Genomic DNA, 19915 nt, shown 5'->3' on the forward strand with positions numbered 1-19915 from the left:
AGCTTAGGCAGATCCCAAGAACGGGGCAAAAAAAAGGAGCCTATGGTCTGGGAGCACACCCGTGTGGGGCCAGGCCACCTACTGGCTGTGCAACTCTGGGGACTTCCTCGATGTCTCAAAGGCTCCCCTCCCCCATCTGTAATATGGGACAAGGAGTCGTGCCAACCCCACAGGGGTGTTTGGAGGAGGACGGCCCGTGTCAGCAGTGGGGCGTGGGGCAGGGACATGCTCAGGAAGGGGGCGAGGTGCTGGGGGGCAGGGCTGAAGCCACCCATCCCATCACGTGTCGTGCCCTTAACTAGTCCCATCCTCGATGTGAGCAGAAGGAGAACATGTCCCAGTGCCCTTCTCCCCCCTCTCAGCCGGGCCTGCTGCGGGGCGGGTCCTAGTTTCTAGGCTTCTCATATGCTCAGGCTCCCACAGCCAGGCACCTGCCCCAGGAGACATCTGTCCCTACAAGAGTGGGGATTTGGGGCCCCATGTTCTCACAGCTTCCCCAGCCCCCAGGTTCTGCCCGGCACGTAGCAGGTGCTCAGTAAATACTTGCTGATCGCTGAATGACACCTTCCCCCTGGAAGATCCTGGCGGGGAGGTAGGGGAGAGCCCACGTGAAGGCTGACATTTTCATCCGCCTGCTGTTATAATCAGAGGTACACAGAGGCAGCTCCGGCTGAATTTTAATCAGCATTTTAATTCAGCCCAGGAGCTCCTGGTTTAGCAATCAGGCCCATCAGGGCAGAAATGAACTTCTGGCAAAGTCTGTCTTCGGGCCCCAGCATGACAAGGCAAGCGGGTCTCGGCTGCTCCCTCTGAGCTCGGCAGCTCACCGGCCCGCTGCCTGAGACCCGGGGCCTCTGCCCGAGGAGGTTTCTGTTGGGGAGGGAGGGTCCGGCACCAGAAAACCTTCAGTGGGAACCTCTGCACTGAGCAGAATCTCTAAGTCCTGTCACTCTGAAAATCGCCTCGCAAATGTCAGTGTGCCTGCAGGGATCTGGTTAAAACAGCCTCTGAAGCTGAGGTCAGGGGCAGGGCCCAAGGTTCTGCATTTCTAGCCAATGCCCAAGCCCTGCTGAGGCCATCAGGTCCATCAGGTCCCCAAGCAGAGAGCTAGCGTCTGGGGCAGGGGAGCCCAGCGTGCATGGGGTCACAGGCTGGGAGAGAGAAGGGGAATTTGTTCCCTCAGCCCAAATCGTTATGGGGCTCTCCCTGATGCCGTAAAGGTCATTTTAGGGCAAACCGAGCTCCAAGGTACAATGGGCCTGTGCGGTCTGTAATGGCGCCAGCTGAAACCACAACAGGGCTCTCGGGTGGATCTTGGCCAGCCCCTGGGGTCAGATGTGGCGTTAGAGGCAGGGGCGGGGACCTTCGGCTCCAGCCGGCACCCCGCGGGGGGATGCTCAGGTGGCCACTCGGTTCTGGTGGCCTGATTCTGCCTTGGCAAGCTGACCTCCCCAGGGTTCTCGGACCCGCATGGGGAACAGAGGGACCCAAGACCCCGCAGGCACGTGGACTCCTCCGTTATCTGCCCCCCCTGAAACACTCCAAGTCCTCAGAGGAAGCACCCGTTCCAGATGTGCCCAGAAGGGAGGATAGAAGGGCAAGGTGGGCTTGCCTTTCATCGTCCTTCTCTGACCTTGGGGTCCGCCTAGGATCAGGGGGCCAGGTTGGGGGAGCATTTCTGAAGAGGTTGTCTCTCTGTCGAGGACAATGTCCAGCCCATAGGAGACAAGTCATGGGCAGGTCTCAGCCTTAGCCTCTACCCTGGAGTGATGGCCCAGACTGAGGAACCCTGCCTGGCCCTCTGCTTGTCTTCTGATGACCATGGCTAATAATCGGTAATCTACAGAGCTTGGAGCCCCATGGAGAAGGAATTGTCATTTTAAACAGAATCACAGTGATGACATGGGAACATTTTTAATGAGACAAAGAGAGCCCCCGGCACCTGGAAATGTGACCCTGTACCCTGAAGGGTTAGCCTTGGCTCAGGGTCTGACCTTTGCCCCCACTCCTGGGAGGTCACTTCCAAGCCCTAAGAATGCCCTGTTTGGTAAGAGTGCCTTTGTTCGGGGAGCCTGGGGGCTCAGTCGTTAAGTATCTTGGGATCAAGCTCTATCTCGGGCTCCCTGCTCTGAGGGAAGCGTGCTTCTCCCTCTCCTGTTCCCCCTGCTTGTGTTCCCTCTCTCGCTGTGTCTCTCTGCCAAATAAATAAATAAAAATCGTATTTAAAAAAAAGAAGAGTGCCTTTGTTCACCTGTCATCTCGGGCCATTCTAGACAGTCTATGCTAACAACTGGTAGATGCGGGTACCTTGGGCCACGTAGGATCAGTTTGCCCTCTGCCGGAGCTGAAGGTTAAGGTCAGCTGTGCAGGCCATCAGCCGTCTATGTGACCGGCTCCTAGGTACAGGGGAGCCTCCCAGGGGGACATACCCTGCATACTGTCACATCGCTGTTGGGAGAAATAAATGCCATCCCCACAACTCCACTGGAAGAGGACAAGGGGAAGCCCCACACCTGGCCCCTCTTGTCTCTGGGAGTTTCATGGCTGTCTTATTCTGAGTCCTTCAAGATAATCACTGAACCTGAGGCTAGTATTGGGGACCCCAAATCAGCTGATTCCATGTGCTCCTGTGCTGGGCAGCCACGGCAGGGACACGATTTCTTTCTGGGCCTAAATGTTCCCTCTAGAGATAAGCAGGAATTCCATCCCTGGCGCCGGGTTATGTCTGACCAGCAATGCTCTGAGCCTGTCGAGGGAAGGTGGGGCAGACTTTCTCAGCACAGGAGACCCAGGGAAATGCACTAGAGGGCTGTCCAGGGCTCAGAAACATCGAGCAGAGCACCGCGTCTGTAGGGGAAATGTCACCGACACTCAGGAATGTGGATGTGCGTAGGGACCAATACTGGTAAGGCCATAAACCCGAGCAGACCCAGGTGGGCTGGACAGCGGGACGTGTGAATGGACACAGTTACAGGCCAGCTATTCTTGGCCACGAGGACAAGACGGGCAAGCCACGGGAGCTCTTCCCTTTGAAGAGTGATTCAGCATCTCTTACATGCCAAGCACCGTGCCTACCACTTTATAACTGTCTGTCCCCACCAAGCAATTTAAATTAAAATTCATTAAAATAAGACTTAAAAAATTCACTTCCTTGGTCATGCTTGTCTCATTTCTGGTGCTCTGTAGACACGTGGTTAGTGGTGACCATCCTGGACGGTGCAGCTAGAGGCCACATCTCTTACTGCAGAATGTTCTAGAAAGCACCGACTTACAGCAAAGAACCAGGAATCTACGATTCTCAAACTCAAGCTCTTTTCATGTTTCCCATGTTATCCTCGTAACAGCCCTTGGGGACACATGGGGCGGAAAACATTGTCGGTTCACAGAGAAAAGAAGCAAGGCCTTGGGGGTTGTGCTAGAAAGTTCTAGAAAGAGCACCAGTGAAGAGTCAGGACACTCAGGTTCTGGTCTGGGCCTTTCACCAACCAATGCGTGCCCCTGGCAAACCCCTTCTCCAGTCCAGGCCTCAGGGTCCCCACCCACATAAGGAAGGGTCAGCTGAGTTGGTGGCTGTCGCCAGGCTCCAAGGAGCCACAGGGCTCCACCACAGCAGGCAGGGGAAGGGACACTCCTGCTTGGCTGAGCAGGCTGTCCTCCATCTATCTCACTGGCGGCGCCCACAACACGTGTAGACACCACAAAAGACTTCGGTTGTTTAAGATCTGAAAACTGTGGGATCCCATAGGGCCCCGTGTCCTTCCACTCACAAATTTTCTGTGCTCCCCCAGGCCCGGGGACCCCCCCTGCAGCCCTGTCCCGACCCGCCAAGCCTGGCTCCTCTCTGACCTGCAACACGGGGCTCTCCTCGAAGTTGTAAGCACTAGGCCGGCCCTCCAGCGTGGAGAAGGCCACGTTGCCGCCGCTCAGCGGGGAGATGTCACTGAACTCGGAGGTGCAGAAGGCCACGCGCTCGTCCTCCCCGGGGCGCAGGTACTGGCCCTCGGGCCTGCCGTAGGTCTTCTGGCAGGAGGCACTGTAGTACTGGTAGGGCTCCCACGGGCCGCCAGCCTGGGTGCGCTTGTAGATGGCAAAGCTCTCAGGGCGACTGGTGTGGAACTTCAGCCTCACGTAGGTGATCTCGTAAGCCTTCCCTGCAGCAGGAAGACACGGACCCATTTTACAGAAGGGAAGGGAGAGTCAAAGTCCTGGTGCAGGGAATGGCAACGTTGTGTAAACTCTCTTGGGTGGGTCATTAGAGGCTGTCTGGAGCGCTGTGCGCCGCGTGCCATGATCGATTAGCGATGCCTGTTGGGGCGACGGAACCAGGCAGACAGAACGATACTGGCGGACGTCCTGCCCTCCCTGACCGAGGCCAACTTGCCTCCATGCACCGGAATCTGAATGGTAACACCCCTGACAGACAGCCAACCCTTTTTGCTCAAGATATCTCTAGCAACCAGATGTTGCTACATCCTGAAGAAGCCTTCTTTACCATTAGAAAGTTATTTCTTTTACTAACCCCCAGCAAAGCCAACCGTTCCACCTGTGTCTTTAGGCTCATTCCTCCCCAGTGACTTCAGACTCTTGGGAGTCTGGAGAAACCCCGTTTCAACTCCCCCAAACCCAAATGCAACCCTTCCAGGACTCTCTAGTCTTCTGGGGTCCATTTAACTTCTCTCTTGGTCCAAATCTCTCAAGGGAATTCTGCCTCTGCTTGGCCCCACAGCCTCTCCTCCCAGCTTGGCGCTCAGGCCACTGCAATTCAGCTTCTCTGAGCTGCTGTGAAGCAACCTCACCAATAGCCCTCCTCAGCCACAGCCCGGGGCCCGGCCTTGCCTTACCTCCTGGACCACTGGCCATCCCCCTAGGCCTCCATGCAGCCCAGCCTCCTGGGTCACGCTCCTGGGTTGCTCCTCGGCCCCGGGGCTCGTCCCCTTCCGGAGTCCACCTCCTCCATCAGCTTTAGCCCCACTCCCCTTTCTCACACTGCCACACCAATATGGTGTGGCAGTGGACCCTGCCCGGCCCTCCTCTCCGCCCAGCTCCCTCCATCACGTCCTGGGAGAACCACAACTATCCCGAACCTGACAATGAGGCAGAGCTGTGCTAGAGGCCCAGATGGGCAGGAGGACTGTGGGTGGGGGGCAGAGCGGGCTGGGAAGAGAGGGTCCCTACATCTTCATCGGCCTTAAGGGGGCCTCAGCGAGCAGCCCAAGAACAGAAGACCCAGCCCCGGGGTCCCCAGCCACAGTCTTTCTTACCCACTTCAGTCCTCTGATTAAACATCTCAGTCCTACGGAAGCACTAACACCGTAAAACTCAGAAGGAAACACCGAAGCAGGTCTTTGTGACCTGGGCCGGAAAAGCCTTCCTACATGTGACCCCCAAAGCACATGTGACAGAAGCAAAAACGGACACACTGGACCTCACTGAAGTAAAAAATTATGTGTTTCTAAACACACTATTGTCGGGGCGCCTGGGTGGCTCAGTGGGTTAAGCATCTGCCTTTGGCTCAGGTCATGATCCCAGCATCCTGGGATCAAGTCCCACATCGGGCCCTTGCTCATCAGGGAGCCTGCTTCTCCCTCTGCCTCTGCCTGCCTGTCTACCTGCCTGTGCTCGCTCTCCCTCTCCCCCTCTCTCTCTCTGACAAATAAATAAATAAAAATAAAATCTTAAAAAAAAAAAAAAAAACAGGTCAAGGATCTAAACGGACGTCTCTCCGAAGAAGATACGCAAGTGGCCCAGAAGCCCACGAGGAGATGCCCAACACCGTCAGCTAGCAGGAGACGCAAACCTGAACCACAGGGGACACCACTTCTCTCCCCTAAGCCGTGTACAACCAAAAAGACATAAAAGTAAGTGCTGGTGAGGATGTGGAGAAGTTGCAGCCCTCCCGCCCTGCCGCTGGAGAACAGCCGGGTGGTTCCTCGAGAGGCCGACACGGCACACCGTGTGACACAGCGGCTCCAGCCCCGAGCCTGTGCCCCAGTGAAGGTGAAACACGTGTCCCTGCAAATGCACGTGGATGCTCGCGGCAGCATCATGCGTGATATCCCAAGAGTGGAAGCAACTCAAATGTTGGCCATCTGACCCGCGAATTAATAAATTAATTTGGTACGTCATACAACAGAACAGTGATAAAAAGGGCATTCTTTTTTTTTTTAAGATTTTATTTATTTATTTGACAGAGAGAGACACAAGTAGGCAGAGAGGCAGGCAGAGAGAGAGGAGGAAGCAGGCTCCCCACCGAGCAGAGAGCCCAATGTGGGGCTCGATCCCAGGACCCTGAGATCATGACCTGAGCCGAAGGTAGAGGCTTAACCCACTGAGCCACCCAGATGCCCCAGGAAGGGCGTTCTGATATACACCACCTCGTGGATATGCCCGGAAAACAGTATCATAAACAGAAGAGGCTAATCACAAAAGACTACACATTGTATGATTCCACTTATCCTGGATGTTGAGACGGAGGGTAGGTGAGTGGTTGTCAGGGTCTTAGGGAGAAGCGGAGACTCAGGGGTGCTGCTAAGGGGTACAGGGTTTCTTTAGGGGGTGATGAAATGTCCCAAAGGCGACAGCGGGGGTGGGCATACAACTCTACGAACAGACTAAAACCCACCTTGACTTTAAATGGGTGGATTGGGGGGCATCTGGGTGGCTCTGGGTTAAAGCCTCTGCCTTCGGCTCAGGTCATGATCCCGGGATCCTGGAATCAAGCCCCATATCAGGCTCCATGCTCAGCACGGAGTATGCTTCTCCCTCTCTCCCCCTGCTCATGCTCTCTCTCTCGCCCTCCCTCACTCTCTCTCAAATAAAATCTTAAAAAAATATATGGGTGGACTGTACAGCGAATTACAACTCCACAAAGTTATTTTATCTGTATTTAAAAATTGGACCTTTGGGCAACTGGGTGGCTCAGTGAGTTAAGCCTCTGCCTTCGGCTCAGGTCATGATCTCAGCGTCCTGGGATCGAGCCCCACACCGGGCTCTCTGCTCAGCGGGGAGTCTGCTTCCCTCTCTTTCTCTGCCTGCCGCTCTGCCTACTAGTGATCTCTGTGTGTCAAATAAATGAATAAAATCTTTAAAAAATAAAAATAAAGAAAATAAAAATTGGACCCCTCACCACCATTAGGATGGCCATGATTCAAGGCAAAAACCAACTATTAACAAGTGTTGGCAAGGACGTGGAAAAATGAAAACCTTGTGCATGGTTTGTGGGACCGTAAAATGGTGCATTCGCCATGAAAATGTTTGGCATTTCCTCGAAAAGTCAAAAAAGGGAGGACCCCACAATCCTGGAATTTGGGTATATACCCCGAAGACATGAAAGCATGACTTCGCAGTTATCTGTACCGCCGTGTTCACAGAGGAAGTCTTCACAACACCAGGAAGGCAGAAAGCAAACCCACGTGGCCATCAACGGATGATGGACAAACTGTGGCCTATCTGTAACACGGAATAGTATTCAGCCCAACAGTATTCAGAAAAAGAAGGAAATCTGGACACACATTACAACAGAGATGGACCCTGGGGACATTATGTGGCGTGAACTAAGCCAGTCACCGAAACACAAATACCATGATCTCACTTACAGACACTTGTTAGGGTCACCGAGCTCGCACGATGGGGAGGTGAGCTGGCGGGGCCAGGAGCTGAGGGAGGGGGGCCGGGGAGTCAGTGTTTAATAGGAACAGAGCTTCAGTTTAAGAGGGAAAAGCCCTGTGGGTAGGTGGGTGACGGTCACATGACGACACAAACGGTTAAGACGGTCAAGTTCTACCTTATGTGTATTTCACGCAAGGAAAGAAAAACCGGGGACCCTATCTGTGTGCATCGGCCCTTTGGGAAGGCAGGTTGGTGGCACGATTGAAGAGCCAAGGAAGGATCCCTTGCCTTCAGTAAAATCACCCCATTTCTGGGCATTCAAACAAGGGAAGGAGCCTACATGCGTGAAAACCAGCATCTGGGCGTTTTTTAGAATGGGCGAAAAATGGGAACCCTCAGAGTCCAATCAACAGTATAAATTCACGGGATGATTGAGGCCACAGAAACAGCCAGCAGTGAGCCGGGAACACACGGGCAAAGCGTCAGCCAGAATGGTGAAGAGAAAGACACAAGATCATATGGTCAGAATCGTCAGATTATAATTTGAAAATCCCCAAAGGACAGGCAGCAAAGGAGTCGGCGCGGCTGCCCTCCGGGCAGAGGGCTGTGAGTGACATTTCTTCCTTTTCAACTGTTCTCCGTTCTCCTAATTTTCTCTCACAAAGCTTGTTCTAATTTAAAAACTGGAGAAAACACATTTAAAAAAAAAATTTTTTTTTTTTTGGAAAAGCAACCGCCTTGCCATGCTCTGTTTCAGATGTTTTTCAAAGTTCCGTTGCAGCTCAGCTTGGCACCAGAACGCCAAGCCCCCGACAAGAAAGCATGTGTCGGAAACTGAGTCAGTGTCTGGGGGGCAGCCCGTGGTCGCTCGTGTTCCGAGGTCCGGGCTTTGGAACCGGGGTGGGACTCACCCCAGATGTGCGTTCTCGAGAGCACGCTGGGTGGAGGCAGCTGTGGGTCCCACGGCCCAGACGCCTCCGTAAACAACGAGCAGCCAGACACCTCGCGGGCGGGGAGCTTGGAGCCACTTAAAAGGTAGCTGGCAGCTAGAAGCGTGATCGGAAAAAGGCAGTCACTGGGATTTCATGCAAAGAAGCAACATCACGCACTAGGAGACATCACGGCTTTTCCTCTTCCTTGCCAAACCAGGAGGTGAGAGAAGACACGGGAACATCACAGAGACTCGGCAGGGACTTTCTGTTATAAGAGTTAATTAGATGGGCCAAGAAAACAACTTAATCCCAGCTTTGTGATGAAAAGGTTTCTGCCAAAGGCAACCCAAAGGCTGAGGAAGGAAGCAGCCCCAGATCTTCTAAGCAGTGGACAAGAATTAAATTTGCAGCCTCAACCCATACCCTCGCAAGCACCAGGCGATGATGAGGCTTCAGGGTGATTAAAACAGGTGTGTTTCTGCCAGAAAAAATGAGCCAAAATGTCATCCCCCGTTGTTAACTGGGGACGATACTGCTTGGGAGTGCATAGATCTCAGCCCAATATGCTGTTCCCTCTGTCTGAATGCTGTTCCCTGTTCTCCTAACCTGTCTTCTATGTATCTCTCTGGCTTAGCCAACTGACCACATGCCTCAGCCTCAGCCCAGGGAGGAATGACCTTCTTCTCACCTTTCCTGGGTGACGACTACTCACCCCTACCTCTGCGTACCTCGTCAGAGCTCCCAGTTTCCCTGGGCTTCTTCATCTAGTTCTGGAAGGACCTTACCCCTCTCTCCCACTAGTCCGTGACCCTCTTGGAACAGGGCATGGGACTCCTTAGAGCCAAGCAGTGCCCCCACACAGTAGGTACTCAATAAGTGCTTGCCATATGAGCAAGTAAAGACGAAGCATGATCTGTGCCTTCAAGGAATTTATAACCCAGTGAGCGAGCTGAGACAGGCAGGTCTCACAGTGCCGCTGACACTGCAAGCCACGACCTCTGAATGTGTTTCTTCTACAAGAGGTGGTATTTAGTGAGTACCTACTATGTGCCAAGCACCATGCTAAGTGCTTTATTTATACCATATATCCCCCAACAATTAAATCGCTCTGCCTGTTTTAACAACAAGAGGCCCGAGGCTGGGGTAAGAGATAGGGACTCACCCAACATCATGCAGTAAACAGCTGGGTCTCTGCTTGATGGCAGGCTCATCTGCCCCCAAAGTCACTGCCCTGAACGAGGCTACCCTCTGTCTAGGAATCTGTGGGTGCCCAGAGACAAGGGGCTGCCCAGGAAGGGGATGCTGGTACCCACAAAGACTGCGGAGGCCACGCAGACCCGCACCAGGAGCACCAAGCATGTCCTCTCCAGCCAGCTGGGACAGAAAGCCCATCAGAGATGACACCAGGGCAGTCATAAAACCAAGCCAGCGCACATCCGGCACTGACCAAGCAGAATGAGTTCGGGACAGAGAGGCTTATTTTGGGAAAGTGGAAACAAAACAAAGCTCTCTAATCGGAGCCATCTGGGCAGCAATGGCCCGGGGTGGGGCTGGGGGGGGCAGGGTGGGGAGCTGAGCTGGGAATGTGTGGGTGAAGCTGCCCTGCCCACTGGGGCATGAGAACCAGGTGGGGAGAGCTGCTCCCGGCCTATGGGGTAATCACTTGGCCCTATCACGGTCCTTCACTGTTCCCGTCTTCCTCTCCCACCCCAGCTCTTGGCAGTTTAGGGCACAGCGGGTCCTGCGAGGAGCTGGGGAATTCCCATGAGTGCAACGCCAGGCACCATGAGAGCCCGGCAGACGGAGGGCTGGGCCCGCCACAGTCCTCTCATCTTTGCACCAAGAGTCTACACCCTACATATGGATCAGGATTGTCAAGCGTGTTGTCTAGCCTGCGAAGAGCGAACGGTTTCATCTGATTGATTATTGCCTAGGGCTTTGTGTTAAGAAGGATGCTGAGGTCTGATCCGAGATGTGGCTGAAATGTACAAACTACACGTTTGCAAAGGGAGGTGGCTGGGCATTCAGGGCCACTACAATAAATCAGGGAACAGCTGAGGGGCCGAGTGAAAATGATGGAGAGGGGGACATTCCAGAGAACAATCTGGTGATCTGGTGATCCGGTGAATGCTGAAGTCAAGGGAGGGAAGAATCACAGAAGGCACCCAAGTTTCTTGCTCTGGTGTGTGGAGAGATGGGAAGATGATGCCTTTCCTTTTTTCTTTTAAATACGCACGAAATTTGCCACCTTAACCTTTTTTACTTTTTTTTTTTTTTTTTTTTTTTTTGAGAGAGAGAGTTGGCTCCATGAGCAGGCTCCGCGCAAAGCGTGGAGTCCAGTGCTGGACTCGATCTCGTGACCCTGAGACCAAGACCTGAGCCAAAAATCACAAGCTGGATGCTCAACCCATTGACCCAGCCAGATGCCTCAAGTTTTGTTTTTGTTTTTTTTTTTTAATTTAAGGAATCTCTACACCCAACATGGGGATCAAACTCAACCCCAAGATCAAGGGTCACAAGTTCTTCCGACAAAGCGACCCAGGCGCCCCCATCTAAACTATTTTTAAGTACACAGTTCCCCGGGAGTAAACACACCCTCCCCGCCGCACGGTCCTCACCCCGATCTCCAGAATTCGTCTTCCCAAACCGAGAGTCCTCACCCCGCGAGCGGCTTCCCACTCCCCACCCTGGTGCAGGCTGTTCTAGGGGCCTCCTGCCAGCGAAATCACCCAGCACGTGTCCTTCTCCGCGTAACGCCCTCTGGGCTCGCCCACCCCGTTGCAGCGGGTGTCAGAACCCCCTCCTCCCCCAGGCCGTGCAACATCCCGTCAGGTGTGAGCACCACGTTTCGCATCGTTATTCGCTGGTCAGCAAACAGCTGGATCGCTTCGGCTCTGGCTGCTGTGACTACGGCTGTCTTTACCTTTGGACCCGAGCTTTGAGGCCCGTGTGACATCCCACAGCTGACACGCAGGAGGCTGTCAAATGACCCGGTCGAGGGCTCCGGTGGGAGACTGGGAGAGAGGTACTGGGGGGGTCCCGAATGTCGACCAGGATTCCAGTAGGCACAGCGGAGCGCTCGTGTGGGCAGGGCTGGCACGGGATGGCGGCGAGCAGGGGAGGACAGGGGTGAGGCGGCTGGAGCGGGGCAGGACCAGGAGGACGGTGGGGAGCCCCGTGAAGGCCACAGCTTAGGCACTGGGGATGCATCTGGAACGCTGGGAAGTCGCCCCTGCCTGCACTCATGCACTCGCTGCCTTGTCCCCAACGAGGGACCGTGGTGTGGGTGTGGCCGGGACGCGCTGGGGTTCACGTCCAGCGTCACACTTACCTGCTCTGTGGCCTTGGACAAAATACCTAACTTCCTGGGGGTTTAACTGGGCAAGGGACTTGAAGGCAGTGCCTCGCCTTCCTTTCCTTTTTTACGGCCTTGCAGAATGGGCATAATAACGGGGCTTATGGAGGAAATGCCTGCAAAGGGCTCGGGACGATTCTACGCAGGCGGCACGCGGCTAAATGCTGGCTGCCCTTCTGTTCATTACACGGCCAGCGTTTAGCGAGCACCCCTGCGCAGGGGGCCTGTGCTGAGCGCTGTGGCGCAGCTGTGCAAACAGGCTTTCCTTCTGCATCTCAGAGCGAGGGCTCGACACAAACAAACCTCAACCCCAGTGCAGCATGACCTGCTGTGACGGAGTAAGGCCGGGGGGCTGCCTGGAGGAGGGCGCCTCTAAGCTGAGCAGGGCAGACAGTGGCTTGTCCACAGCTGCATCCCAAAGGCCTGGCCCAGGGCCTAACACACAGTAGGTGCTCAACTGAGCTTTGGGATTTCTCTCTCCTGTCAGTCCTGGGTCGGTCCTGAGCAGCCCAGACAAGGGTGAGGCGGCCGGGACCAGCTGGACACAGGGGCTGCAGGGAACGGCAGCTTCTGTGAGTGGACGCACACCAAGGCTGTTGCCTTGACCCTTGGTCTGTGTAGAGCCCAGCGTTCCTGCCAGAACCTCCAGGGAGAAGGAAGGAGGACGCGGCCCCCAGCCCCGGCTCCAGCCAACGCAAACACGGCCGCCCACGGGACAGGAAGCCGCAATGCAGCCGAAGCTCTAGAGACCTAGCGGCTTCGGGGCTCTGCAGCGGCCAGCAGGGTCCTCGTGACGTCCAGCCCCCACCCAGGCCAGGCCCCCCTGTCTCCTTGTCCCCTCTGCTCCCGCCATCCAGTCTCCTGGCGGCCCCGGGCTGTCCCCTTGACCTGAAAGATCCTTTGCTCCTTTGACAGCCCGCTACCCTAGAGATCTCAGGAAGGCCCGCTAACCATGTGTGTTCTCAGGGCATAAATCCTCATTCCCGTCATCCTGGGCTTAACCCGTCTCCTGGCAGACTGTGCCCCTAGGCCAGCAGGGCCGAGGCTCAGCTCAGGCTTTGGGCAGCCAGCTGAACAAAGGCACAGAGAAGGCCTGCACATGGCAGGCAGATCTGAGCCTGGGGAGGGGCCAGTCAAGAGCCCACCTGCCTTCCCCCTGCAACTATCCCCTCTCGGGGCTCAGTGCGCACCTGCTTGGGTTTTCCTGTCACTTCAGGAGCTTCTTAGAAATCCAAGGAAATGTTCAAGTGAGAAGGGAGTTTCTCTCCACCCTCTCCAAAAGCCAAGGCGCAGACCAGCCTAACTCTGCAGATGATTGTTCCCACGTGAAGCACTGTCATACGGGACCCCTGGGTGAGCTAAGTACTGGCTGCGTGACGCTGGACAGCTGACCTTACTTTCAGAACCTCAGTTTCCCTGCATGTAGAAGAACTCAGGCTGGGCTGCGGTTCCGAGCACTAGGTGGGAACCCACGGAATTGTGTCTCTCATTCCCGATGACCAAGCACCTCCCCCAGCCTGCCCGCTTCCCCGGGCCTCCGTGGAGGGTGAGGAGCCGCCAGACCCCGCTGCTGCCTTTCATCCCAGACAGGAAGGCTCAGCTTGGCGACTCCGGGATTTGGAACAGATGTCTGCGAGATCACAGGGGGCTGGGAAAGCAGCGACCTCCATCCCGGGGCTGACCAGCTGCCTCTCCCTCCCCAGCCCCTCTCCCGGCTCCTTCCAGAGGCCCCAGGCCAGAGCCAGCCACCCATCCTCCCCTCCCACGAGCCCCAAGGAGTGGGGGACCTGCAGAGGAGCCAGCAGAAGTGCCCCGAGGACCAGGGGGAGAGGACAGGGGCCTCTGCTGGGAACACCCTGACGACAACCCCAGACAATCCACAGCTCAGCATGGAGCAAACCGAAGCTGAATGGAACCCAAGATGGGCTCAGTTGGGGGTGGCTATGGGTGTCTGGGACCCCCGGTGCAGAAAGAGGACCCAGCGTCAGGACATCTTTTGGAAGCCAGCTCGGCAAGAGTTTCCTAATCCCTGGGTTGAGGCCACCCTCGGGGAAGCTCAGCCCTGAGCTGTTCTCAGCAGAGTGGCCTTGGCCACACACAAGGACTGTCCCATCTCCTGTAAGCACGTGGCCAACCTGAGCTCATGGAGCCTGCACGATGACCAGGGGGAGGTGGCCGGTCTCCGCCCTCTTTCACAGGGGAGGACACGGAGGCACTGAGAGGCGGTCGCACTCGCCCAGCAAGTGGCTGAGCCCTGCCTGCGTCCTAAGTTCATTTTGTGATATCTACTCCACTCTGTCCCCAGAGCAGGCCAACGAGATCCCAGGCTGGGACCAGATGCACAGGACCGAGGAGGGGACACTGCCATCCGTTCATCGGGGCTTCCTTCCTCCACCCGTGAACATTCTGGAGCCCCTCCTATCCGCCTGGTGCCGCACGCGGTGATGGAAAGAACACTGGGTCAGGGCGAGGTGTGGGTGTTTGTGCATATGCGTGTGTTTGAGCGTGACTATACCCATGTGTGAGAGTTTGAGTGAATGAGCGAGTGAGTATGTGTGGGTGTGTGAGTGTGAGGGGGAGTGTGTGACGGAGCAAATGCAAGTGAATGTGTGTGTGAATGGAGGAGTGAGTGTGCGGGTACGTGTGTGAGCATGTGGGTGAGTAAATGTGTGCGTCTAAGTCGACGTGTGACGGTGAGTGTGTGGACACGAGTGTGGGTATGGGCACGTGAGTGGATGTGAGTGTGAGTAGGTGTGTGGGGATGAGTATGAGTACACGCGCATAAATGTGTGCCCGTGAAGGAGTGGATGTGTGAGTGTCGAGGAGTGTATGCACATGAATGTTGAGTAGATATGCGCGAGTGTATGAGTGTGAGATGTGTGTGAGTATGGATAAGTGTGTGGGTGAGCACGAGTGCGAATTGATGAACGTGAATGTGTGTGCATGTGTGAGTGTGACTACATGTATGTGGGTAAGCGTGTGAGTGAGCATACGAGTGTGCATAGTTGTGTGCAGGTGAGTGAGTGTGAACAGATGTGTGTGGCTGAGCATGAGTGTGAGCCGATGTGTACAGACAAGCATATGAGGGTGCACAGATGTGTGTGGATGAGCAGACGTAGATAGCAGCAGTGTGATAGATGCATGTGAGTGTGGCTGAGTGTGGCGGAGCGTGTAAGTGTGAGTAGATGTGTGTGGGTGTGAGCGTGAAGTTCCCTGTGGCTAAGGGTCCCAGGCAGAGCTCAGCAAGGTCACCCGGCCAGGCACAGGGCCCCGCTTGCGAACGCTCAGCTAAGGGGAGCTGCCCCCGAACCCCATCCCACCATGCTTCCTGCCCCCCCACTTTGTCTGAGCCGGGACAGAGCCTCTTGCCCACCCCTGGCTCCACTGACACAGGCAACACACCAGCCAGGCCCCCACCCTCTGTCATGGAACAGCGTCTTCCCCCACAGCCCCCACCCTGTCCCAGATTCCTTCCCCAGTGGTCTTGGGGTTCTGCCAGCCCTGTCCAGCCAGCTCCCCCAGACTCCCTCCCCACGCTGGTTTCCTGTCACCCGCTGGGCAGAGACCCCGCCCCATCTAGCAGTCCAGACAAGCCAGTGACAGTGACAAAAGCCCGGGCGGAGCTGCTCTGCTTGGGGGTGACAGCCCACTACTGGCCTGCTCTGCTGAGGGGCCCAGTGTCCCCACCCCCACCTCACTTCAATGTCATCTCCCAGTCCTCCCTGAACCGCTGTCACCCAGGGTTGGAAGAGCCGATTCCATGGCTGGGTGGAGCTCGTGTAAAGGAATTTATGCTCAACCTTGGATATCCATGATTGCTTCTTTCCAGTCATTTAGCAGCTGTGTGCCTTTGGGCAAGACACTTAACCTCTCTGAGCCTCAATTTTCTCATCTGAAAATTGGGGATATGGTCCCATAACCCCTAACCCAAACTGCTTAGCTGTGGATGTGTTTTGGAATTCAGAATTTTTTAGGGTTTAGAGAGATGATGTAGTCCTTATACCACGGCTTGTGTGAACACCCCCAGCTGGGTTTGCTCCCCCCCAGGCTGTACTTAAATGAGATTTCAGTAGCAAAAACGTATGAATATTCATTCTAACTAGGATAAACAAGGTCTATAAATAGCCTTGGGTCGGATTTAGCAGCCAAAACGAATTACAAAAACACTTGAATTTTCAAAGTTTGGGGAGATTTCAAACCCACAGACAAGGGAGTGCAAACGGGTGGACCTCCCCCCCCAAAAGGGCTGCAGGCAATAGATAAGATATGGATGGAGTTCAGGGCCTGGCACGTCTTGGGGCCCAGGGAGTACTGGACTGGGCTGGACTCGAAGGGGAAGGGGATACTCCCATTTACAAATGGGAGTGAAGGGCTGGGTCCAGACTCCAGATGCTGAGCCCAGGGGTCTGAGGTGCAGAGGGAAGGGAGGGGCGGGAGGCGCAGGATGGCCTGGCCCTCAAGCCCAGTCACCCAACATCAAGCTTCGCTCCTGCTCAGGGGCTAAGCCTTTCCGGAGGTGAAGCCTTGTCTCCTAGCCCCAAGAACACACCCAGCACTGCACACAGCCCCAAGGATTCATGAGCCCCCAGAGCCCCCACGATTAAGAGCTCCTGCCCCAGAGGGCAGACTAGTGCACCCCTGGGTGAGTCCCCCCTTGTCCCCCACAAGGCTCTGAGTCTAGGAGGCAGCAACCCCTTTGCAGCGCACGGCCCTCAATCCAGACCCACTGCTCTGTAAAGGGCTCCGGGGAGGCTTCCCGCCCCTGCCAGCCCCCACGGGGCCACCCACCCGTCCTCCCTTCCCGTTACCCGGGAAGGCGGGCGGCGGGCACGGGCCGCGTCGAGTCTGCCGCCAGGCCGGGGCGCGCGGGACCCCCGACGGGCTGCGGTCCCGGGACGCGGCGGCGCTTACCCAGGCGGAGGGTGATGTTGACCGAGGTGGGGTACTGCACGCCGAAGGCCATGGACGGGCTCTGCCACCAGGTGCTGTCGTCCTGGCTGTGGAAGTCGGTGAGGTAGGCGGCGTCGTGGCGGCGCCGGGGGTCGGCGGCGTCGCAGCGCTGGCACTGCGCCCCCGCGCCCGGCGCGCCCACGTGCGGGCAGAAGTCCTCGGGCGGGCGGCCGCACGTGTGCGAGGCCTCGGCGCGCCGGCCGAACGCCGCGTTCTCGAACACCGGCAGGCAGCGCTGCGGCCGCCCCGCGTCGTCGTAGCACGCGCCCATGCCCGCGCCGGCCGCCCGCGGCGCCAGCAGCGCCAGACCCAGCAGGAGCCCCGCCGCCGCCATGGCCCCCGGGCACCGACGCCCGCGCGCGCGCCCCGCTCTGCCCCGGCCGGCTGCGCCGCGGTGGGCGCCCACCCGCCTCCCTCCGCCCCTCCTCCGGGGGGCGGGGCCGGGCCCGGGGCGGGGCGGGGCCCGGGGCGGGGCGAGGGGCGGTGCGGGGCCCCCACCTCGCGGCCGCGCGGTCCCTGGGCGCTCACCCCCACCTGCTGGACGTGCCCGGGAGTGCCCCAGCTGCCCAGGGGCCCTGCGGCCAGAGCCCGCCGCCAGGAGCCTCAGCGTCCTCATCTGTGAAATGGGACTGGTCACGACGCGGGGTCATTTGCACTCTGTGCGGTGTCGGTGGCTGCTCAGAAGGTGGGAACGGCTCGCCGGGGTCTTGCCAAGGCCTAAGAGAGAGGGTCTTTCTGCCTAGTTCTTCCCATGGCAGCAAAGTCACCCAAGGCAGATTCGTGGGATGGCTCCTCGCCTTTCGGCCTCCCCATGACCTCTGAACAGTCCTCCCACTGGTCACTTCTGCCTGAGATATTTGTGACCAAGGGTACCTGGTCTCGTCACAGTGTCCCCTCAGAGAGGCCTTCCTGGCCTACCCCTTATCGCTCTCCCCTTTTATTTACTCTCCATTTCCTAAAATTAGTAAATCAAGAGGGAAAAGCCATATGCTTAGATCAATAGATGCCAGGGGAAACACTGGAAATCTAGCAGCCCTTCCAGAAAACGCTAAGGAAAATGGAAATAAATGGTCTGAAATGCGAAGCACTGTTTTTCAGCTCTGGCCTCTGCAGCTAGGGTCCCAGATGCAAACTAGGTCCTGCCAGCTGGAGGTCCTTGCCTGCGGTTTGGAGAGCAGAAGTGGGCGGGGAGCCATCTTCTGCCCTTCTGGTGGCCAGCGGGGTCACAGAGGAGGACGGTTCCGGCAGCAGGGTGCTTCCAATATCCCACTCTGCAGGGGCGGAGAGTCCTCTGTGGGCAGTGGTGGCAGCAGTGGGGTCTCAATTCCTATTTCCGGCCCCCAGATTTGCACTTAGAGGGCGAGCTCCCAGAGGCTCCTGTGGTGGCAGCTTCCCAGGTAGGTCAGTTCTGCAGTGTCCTAGCTCTCAAGCCCTTCCAGTCCTTCCAGCCATCCATGAGCACGTCATTCCCTGCATTCAATCCTTCCTGTTGGAAATAGCTAAGCACCTGCCAAGGGCTTGGCCCAGAGCCCAACGTGGAATGAGTGTGTGGAAAATTGCTGTCACTGTAGTGAAGACAAGAGCCTACCCCTTGGGAGCTCTCCATCTGGTTGGAGAGGGAGATCATGCACGCCCTGGGAAACAGGCCGTGACGATGTTCCAAAGCTTGTTCTCACCTGGTTCATAAGACAGGTGTGGCCTCGTGTTTACAGTCATCTGTTCCTCAGCAAACCACGCTGCTGCCCACGGTGCCCCCAGCACTGTGCTGGAGCAGGGACCCAGAGAAGAGTTAGACACCTCCCTCCCAGTGCCTCTCTATGCCCAGATGTCCATGAACGTCTTGGGGCTTGGGGGTGGGTGTGGGTCGGTGATGGCTAGCTCTGCCTAGAGTTGGAGAGTGCTTTCCAGAAGAGGTGACATGTAGACAGAGCTGTAAAGGATCAGTATAGGGAAGGGGAGGAGGCCCAGCAGGTGCAAAGGCTCAGGGGTGACTGGGGAGGGCAAGAGTGTCATGTGTTTGCAGCTCAGGGTGGGGGATTGGTCACGGGGGAGACTGGAGCATGAAGTGGGGGGTAGGGGGCACCTCGGGGATGAGCTGGGGCTTCAGCTTGCAGACGGTTCGTGGGGACAGGGACTTCGTGTGGCTCACCCTGGCATCCCCAGAGCCTGCGCTGAGTGTGGTTCAGGGAATGTTTGTGGGGTGAGCAGGAACAACACGCCTGGGAAAGCCTGATCTGACAGGGAGTGGGCAGGAGCTGATGGCTCCTTCGAGAGGTGCCAGCTGGGTGTTCAGTGACCTTGCCTAGCTCTGGGACGAAGGGGCCATCCTGCCTCTGCTGACGACCTCAGTCCCACTCTCTCCTCCCAGGTTCCCACTTGCATCCTGGTTTTCCAGTTTCTCCTGCCTCAGCTCCACATCCAGCTGTTCATGTTCGCCCAGGACCCACCACCAGGTGGCGACATTGGCCAGATGACAGGGCTGGTCTCTCCCGCCCCCTGGCGGCCAAGGACACCTTGGGCGGAGAAGGACACCTTGGGCTGGGGGCCCAGGGACCAGAATAGTCACTTAGTCCAGGTGACAAATGGGTCCAACGTACAAATGGGAAAACTGAGGCTCAGAGAAGGGAAGTGGTCTGCTGAAAACACATGCACAGCGGGACATGACCAGGTCCCTCCCACCCCAGAATGGAAGTCAGGGAGGGACTGGGATCTATAGATGCTGGGAAGCCAAGTGTGGCCCCCCAAGTGCACCCACAAAGTCCCAGGATAACTGCCAAAATCTGCGTGACAAAGAGACAATGAACACCTCTGTGACCGCGGGAAAGGGACCTGGAATGAGCAGAACTGCGGACGTGACCATTTGGGACACTGGGCAGCAAGGGGCCTGCTACTGTCAAACTAGAGAAGGCTCCGAGAGTTCCTTCCCAGCAGGACTCACCACGACCCCAGTAAAGGCAGCTGTGCCCTGCCCCCAGGGGCTCCTCCGCACACACATGACAGCAGCCCAGTCTTCGCAGCCCACAGGAGTTATGGACCACCTAACCTCAGTTTCCCTTCAGCTTAGACCTTT

The 19915-nt window shown here is 56.7% G+C and overlaps 1 protein-coding gene across 1 annotated transcript in view; it reads right to left on the reverse strand.

Annotated features, from left to right (window-relative positions):
- The window catches only part of LAMC3 (laminin subunit gamma 3), a 54205-nt gene extending 37026 nt beyond the window's left edge, over positions 1 to 17179 (reverse strand). The window contains exons 1-2 of the mRNA XM_044264672.1: positions 16807 to 17179; positions 3847 to 4151 (exon numbers count right to left, since the gene is read on the reverse strand). Of these exons, the coding sequence (XP_044120607.1) occupies positions 3847 to 4151; positions 16807 to 17179 (678 nt within the window). The remainder of the gene's footprint in view (positions 1 to 3846; positions 4152 to 16806) is intronic.
- Positions 17180 to 19915: the final 2736 nt, after the last annotated feature.

This window comes from Neovison vison, chromosome 9 (assembly GCF_020171115.1).
Source record: "Neovison vison isolate M4711 chromosome 9, ASM_NN_V1, whole genome shotgun sequence".
Taxonomy (NCBI): domain Eukaryota; kingdom Metazoa; phylum Chordata; class Mammalia; order Carnivora; family Mustelidae; genus Neogale; species Neogale vison.